Source organism: Neomonachus schauinslandi, chromosome 9, assembly GCF_002201575.2.
Source record: "Neomonachus schauinslandi chromosome 9, ASM220157v2, whole genome shotgun sequence".
Lineage (NCBI taxonomy): Eukaryota > Metazoa > Chordata > Mammalia > Carnivora > Phocidae > Neomonachus > Neomonachus schauinslandi.
The window spans coordinates 85,588,185-85,595,243 of NC_058411.1; the positions used below are offsets into that span (position 1 = coordinate 85,588,185).

A 7,059-nucleotide genomic window follows, 5' to 3' on the forward strand; every position below is an offset into this window, starting at 1 on the left:
TACCTACAAAATATGTAATTATTTATTTTTAATGAGCTGACGTTTTAATTCTGGTGTCTCAAACTTGTTTTCCAAAGTTCACTGATAGAAGGCACCAGACAAGCAGGATGGCATGGTAGAAAGAGCCCTGGAGAGGGAGGAATCGGGAGAACTGGGTGTGAGTCTTGACTCTATTATGGACTACTATGTGTCTTCTTGAGTTGCAACCTTCTTATCCTCAAAGAGAGAACACTTGCATTTATTGTCCCTAGCGCACAGGGTCGTTGGGGGGCCAAAAGGACAGATTGTACATGCGGAATGTGGAGTGGCATTAGGAGCTATATGAATGTGAGGTAATATTTTACCAGTTCTAACAATAAGGAGGCCTCCAAATGTGATAATAGGGTGAAAGGAGTAAGTCTAGGTCCATATCTTAGCTCTGCTACTAACTTGCTTTGTGACCTGGAATCAAATTCCTCCTCCTTTCTAATGAAGGCATCTGGGTTTAGTGAAGGCTTTGGCTAACATTTCTCAGAATTTATAAAGTACCTCTCCCAAGAATTAAATGCAGCCACCTCTAAGGTCTAATTTTCTAATGTACTTAGGGTGGTCTACTCCTCCTCAATAAAGGAATTTAAGAATACAGTAAGTACACCTAACAAATGGTATTGACATTATTCTGTACCATGTCTGTCTGAGATCTGAGGACACCCTCATATCATTCATAAAAGACACTTTTAATTTTCCAGATATAAGAATTGGAAGTGCCTGGAAATAATGAGGCCAGGGTGTCATTAAATTTTACATAAAGAAAGGCTCATATTATAGCCATAGAACATACCCTTATCTTCTGGAAGGCAGGGTGGATAGAGCCACCCAAACCAGTCCTACTGCTATAAAAGCAAATCAAAGCACTTTCCTCAATCCCTTTTTCTTTCTTGTGTATGGATATATGTTTTGTTTTTTTTTTTTTTTTTGGTTGTCAAATGATCCTTTATTGAAATATTTTCCTCTGTAGTTAACTAGCTGGGCATTCCACCACGCCACTGTTGATGTCATCTATGATGTATGAGGGTGGTGGCCATCAACATTACAGTCGCTGACTGGGTAGTCCCCAGGATCTCTTTAATGGTTCGAGAGAGTTCTCTGGCTAAAGATTGGTGTCGCATCTGTCGGGCAATATTGACAGTATCATCAAAAGTAATATTTCCACTGTGCTTAATGTTTTTCTGCTTCTTTCTGTCTCTTGGTCGTTCCTTGAGGGCTTTGATAATCAGGGCAGAGGCAGAAGGTACCACTTCAATCTGGGCCTGTCTGTTCTGAATGGTCAGTTTCACCGTAATCCTGAGACCCTTCCAATCACCGGTTGCCGTGGCGATGTCATCACCAACCTTTTTTGGAGACAGACCCAGCGGGCCGATCTTCGGGGCCAGGGCAGACGTGGCACCGACTTCACCAGCGGTGCACCTCAGGTACATGACTTTGATCTCGCTGGGGTCGAACTTAGGCGGCATGGCCGAGGTGGCTGGTGTCGTCGGATGAACCCGGATTCGGGACGACCGAAGACAGTTGCACCTTTGCTTCCTCCGAGTCGAAAGCCAAAAGCTATATGTATTGTTCTTGAAAAAAATTCTGTAACAATTTTTAGATTGACTTCATCAGTTGGAAGCACAAGCCTTCTCTGGTTTGTCTTATGCTGTCTGTCCAACTCTGCAAAGTGTCGACAGTAATACCTGGCAACTCCTTGGTGTTTGTGCTGCTTTTTTTCAGAAGAAGAGGAATAGACTGTGACTCTTGCCTTGTTCTCCCTCACTGGCAATAGGTTAGTGTAACACCAATAACTTTGATTAAACCAATAATTTTAGCATCTTGGTGGTCTCATAATTAATGGTTATGCATAACCATTATTATTCACTACTATTCATGTCTAATAGTAGTATACTTTTGTAGGTTAATCTAGGGGCATAATTTAGGGTCATGTGGGGGTAAAAGCACAAGGAATAGAAAATTCATCAGAAGCATGGCAAATTATTCCGCTTTCTGATTTCTCCCTCATCACTGTTGCTTTGGGGACATGCTCAACTCTACCTGGTTCCACCCGACAAAGTACAGAGTTTGTGAAATGTGTCCTGAGATTAAAAAACCCAAAAAGCTAGTAAAGTCTTTGGGTCAACACCAATGAACAACAAAAGAGCCTATTGTAAGAATTCGTTATTTCACTGTCATGGTTGACATCAGAATCTCTACACAGGAAGCAATAGTAATGTGTTCCTAGAACTTAAGAGTACAGATACTCGGGACGCCTGGGTGACTCAGTTGGTTGAGCATCTGCCTTAGGCTTGGGTCATGATCCCAGGGTCCTGGGATCCAGTCCTTGCTCAGCGGGGAGCCTGCTTCTCCCTCTGTCTGCTGCTCGCCCTGCTTGTGCGTTCTCTCTCTCTCTCTCTGACAAATAAATAAAATAAAATCTTAAAAAAAAAAAGAAGAGATACAGATACTCTGTGAAACTAGTAACACACACATGGGATGAAATCAGCTATTTTCAGAAGTCACCCATTCTAAGAGACATTTGTACTTATAGTTTAGGGGACAGGATATCTCTCAAATTAAATCAGAAAAAGATGTTATTATTCAAGTTCAAACAGAGTGACTACAGTATATTCTCATGACTAGAATGTAATTAAATAAAGATGCAATTTTTAAAAAGTATTATTTGGGGACGCCTGTCTGCCTCAGTCAGTAGAGATGAGACTCTTGATCTTGGGGTTGTGAGTTTGAGCCCCAAACTAGATATAGAGATTACTTAAAAAACTTTTTTTAGAGAGGGGAGGGGTGGGGGGGAGAGGGAGAGAGAGAATCTTAAGCAGGCTCCATGCCTAGTGTGGAACAGGTCTCTATCTCATGACCCTGAGATCATGACCTGAGCCAAAATAAAGAGCCAGATGCTCAAGCAACTGAAACACCCAGGTGCTCCGCCCCCCAAAAAACCCCACTTTTTTTTAAGTTAAAAAAAAAAGGTAGGATTTGGATTGCATTAATAAATTGTCTCTGGAAGGATATACAAGACAGTGATAACAGAAGTTGTGCCTGGGGCAAGGACCTGGGTGACTGTAGGACAGGGGCAAAAGGGAGATTTTTTGCTGCATACCCTATTGTACTTTTAAATTTTGAACATTTGAATGAATTGCCTATTAAGCAAATAAATATTTAAAAGACTGCATTTACAGAGGTATGATTGTCAAAATAGAGTTTTTAAAAAGGAAGCCAGAGTGCACAGTTTGTCAGACTGTAGTCGTCCAGCTCTAGCTAAGGATGGAATCAGAATATTTTGGTCCCTGAAAATGTGATACCTATTGAGGACAAGAATAATTTCATGGGTTTTGATGGAATATCCTTCTAGAATATTCACCTCCCCCGGCTTCTGAGTTCACTAAGCAACCTTGTCATTTCTGGAAAGCTACATGGGGAAAGGTTTCACACTTCAGGCTGAGCACAAGTGAAAGATAGAGCTGGAGAGGGGGAGCCCGCATTGTAGACTTCTACATCAGTATTCTAGCTTATCCTTCAGAGTCTGGTGAGTTTGGTAGGTGGAGCTCAGTCCCTGCTCTCTAAGTATCTTCCCCTTCTTAATGTTCTCCTTTTCCTGCCTGCCTAGTCAATTCTGGGTAAACTGATGAAATCCGGTTTCTGGACCTGAAATTCTATGGGACTGGCTTGCTCCCACAATACTGTGCTCTCCTAATGCTCAGTACCTATCATACTGCTCTGGAATTGCCTACTTCTCTGTTTGTCTCTTGCTGGGCTATTGGCTCCAAAAGGGCAGGGAGCCTGTTTTATCTGCCACTGTATCCTGAGCACAGTGCCTGTCACAACACAGGTCCTTGATCAATCTCAGTGAAGGAGGTGCTGCTCTGGGAGCCCGGAGTTGAATAACCAGACCTCTGTCTTTGCTGTCTATCTTGCAGTCTTTAATTTCAACATCTTTATGTCTCTGGAAATCCTCTCACATAACTTTAATCTCCCCACGATTCAGATGATTTCCAGTAGTTCTAGCACCACTTTCTGTCCTGGGTACCTGACATACATTGTCAAGTACCTGCAGGTCAGAATGTTAGCCTAGGAGCTCTGATACCAATTTGCTGCTATACATGGGGCAAGTCGCTCCTCTTCACTTAGCCTGGGATTTCTCATCTGAAATTAAAGGCACTGGTTACTAGATAATCTCTGTGGTTGCTTCCAGCTCTAAAAATGCTGTTACTACCCTGGGATTTTCTCAGCACCTCAAACTCAGTCTGCCTCCAGTGGAACTCACACCAGCCCTTCCTCCTATAAAGAGTTCTATCCTTTTCTAATCATTTAGGCTTGAAACTCTCTAGACATCTTTGCCTCCTCCCCCTAATTTAGTCCTCCATATCCACTGAATTGCAAAATCTAATGAAGGCAGCTTCTGCACAGTCCTCTTACAGACCCTTTTAGGACTTTTATTGTCAACATTTGGGTCATTACTTGTCAGCATGTCTCAGAAATAGATTCTTTTATCAGACAACAATTGCAAAACAGTAGCACCTACTAAGTTAAATCCAGCTTTTTCCCAAGTATTTAAAATAATCTCAGCTTAAGTCAGCACTGAAACCCATCTGGCTTTAAGAATATTGAAGAAGAAACATCCAGTCTGCTCCAAAAGAATCTTCTTATTTCTTTTACTTCCATCTTCTGATAGCCTTCTGGAACTTAAAAGAAGTAAACACTATTCACTTTTAGGTCCTAACTAAACTTAAACTAAAAGGCAAAGGTCATCGCTATCTGGTCATGTCTTGATACCATGAGTATATGGCAGGCAACTTTTATTAATGGAAAAACAACTGCATCTGTTCCAGTCTCACCCCAGTCTTTTATTTATTTATCTATTTATTTGGTAGAGAGAGAGAGAGAGAACACGAGCAGGAGGGATAGGGAGGAGGAGTGGGAGAAGCAGGCTTCCCGCTGAGCAGGGAGCCCGAGGCGGGGCTCGATCCCAGGACACTGGGATCATGACCCGAGCCGAAGGCAGACACTTAACCGACTGAGCCACCCAGGGACCCTTCACCCCAGTCTTAAAAAAAAAAAAAAAATAACAGCTTTGTTGAGATATAATTCACAGAGCATAAAGTTCACTCTTTTAAAGAGTACAAGGTCAGTGGTTTTTCATATATTCCCAGAGTTGTGCATCTATCACTGCTAACTCCAGTACATTTTCATTGTTCCAACAAGAAATCCTGTCCGCATTAGCAAACACTTCTGCTTCTTCCCCCTCCCAACCCCTGGCAAACACTAATCTACTTTTTAATCTGTTGATTTGCCTATTCTGGGCATTTGATATACGTGGAACCATACAATATGTGGTCTTTTGTGTCTGGCTTCTTTTGCCTAGAATAATATTTTTAAGTTTCATCCATTGTAGCATGTATCAGTACTTCATTTTTTTAAGGCCAAGGCATATTCCCTTATATAGATATACCACATTTTGTTTATCTATTCATCAGTTGATGGACATTTGTATTGTTTTGGCTATTATGAATAATACTGTTATTCATGTACAAATTTTCATATAGATGTAGGTTTTCATGTCTTGTGGATATTGCTGCAACATATGATAACTCCATGTTTAACATTCTGAGGAACTGGCAAACCATTTTCCGAAGCAGCTGCACCAGTTTTGCATTCCTAGCAGCAATATAGCAAGGGTTCCAGTTTCTCCTCACCAACACTTCTGTGTCCACCTTTTTGATTATGTGCATCCTAGTGGGTGTGATGTAGTATCTCATTGTGGGCTTAATTTGTATTTTCCTAATGACTAATGATGTTGATAATCTTTTTATGTGCTTATTGGCCATTTGTACACCTTTGGAACACCTGTCTTAGAACAAGTCAAAACTGAAATACCTTTATTTAGGGAGGAACTGATGCCCATTTACAGGAACTAACATCCTTCCTTCAGATGAGGCAAAATTAATAGTTGCTTACAAATACAAAGAGAAATACTTCTTTAAATACATTGTATGAGGGACACCTGGGTGGCTCAGTCGGTTAAGCATCTGCCTTCTGCTCAGGTCATGATCCCAGGGTCCTGGGATCGAGCCCCGCCTCTGGCTCCTTGCTCAATGGGGAGCCTGCTTCTCCCTCTGCCTCTGCCCCACCCCCTGCTTGTGCTCTCTCCCTCTCTCTCTCTGACAAATAAAGTCTTAAAAATAAGCAAACAAACAAACAAATAAATAAATACATTGTATAAGACTGGGGTTAAAAACACCCTTTTATCTTTTAAAAAATTATAAAAGATAACCTTACAGCTAAATGAGAGGAAATTTCATTTTTAGAGTAGATAAATAAGCAGTAAATACAGCTCACTCCTAAAAAATTAAACAGTGGGCTTGAAAGAGACATTATCACCAATATTACTATCCTTTGGAGGAGCATTTGAGACTTGCTTAGAAGTTAGTAGATAATGCAACAGATCTACTGTTTTGAAAAAGGTAAAGTTACTGTAATATAAATAAACCCGTATAGAGAAACTCAGTTTACATAGAAGATAAAGTATATGTATATGGGGGGGGGGTCTCTCATACTGCTGTGCCCCTAATTGTGCTCAATTAAGATTTGTTGACTTTAATTAATTTTATAATCACTTTCACTCTACTTAACCATCATAGCTACTATTTACTGAGTGCTTACCATGTGCCAGATAAGAGCTTCATCTATGTTATCTCATTGACTCATCTACGAGGAGGTATTCTTAAGTAATAATCTCATGTAGGTGAAAAAACTGAGCCAAAGTCTGTCAAACAACGTCCAGTTTCTGACAGAGCCAAAGTCAAGCCCAGGCCTCTCAGACTTTGAAGGCTGTGCCCTTAACTTCCATACCTCTTGGCTTTCTCACAATTCTCAAAAAGTATCTATTCCACGACACAGGTTATACAACTACTTCCAATATTAGATACTCTCCTGCAAGGTTCAGGTATCACATGCTGCCATTTATGCTTCAGGATATCTCTGAGTATTTCTTCTGGGAGCTATTTATCAGATAATTGCCCTTCTTAGGATAAC

General features: G+C 40.9%; 1 protein-coding gene across 1 annotated transcript; it reads right to left on the reverse strand.

Annotated features, from left to right (window-relative positions):
- Positions 1–1,034: 1,034 nt before the first annotated feature.
- On the reverse strand, positions 1,035–1,493 carry LOC110585376 (60S ribosomal protein L12-like). Its single transcript, XM_044918179.1, has one exon. It carries the CDS (start codon positions 1,491–1,493, stop codon positions 1,035–1,037), a length of 459 nt encoding a protein of 152 aa, XP_044774114.1.
- Between the last annotated feature and the right edge of the window lie 5,566 nt (positions 1,494–7,059).

Coding starts and splice junctions, on each gene's coding strand:
- LOC110585376 (XM_044918179.1), bottom strand. CDS start 1,493: ATGCCGCCTAAGTTCGACCCCAGCGAGATCAAAGTCATGTACCTGAGG.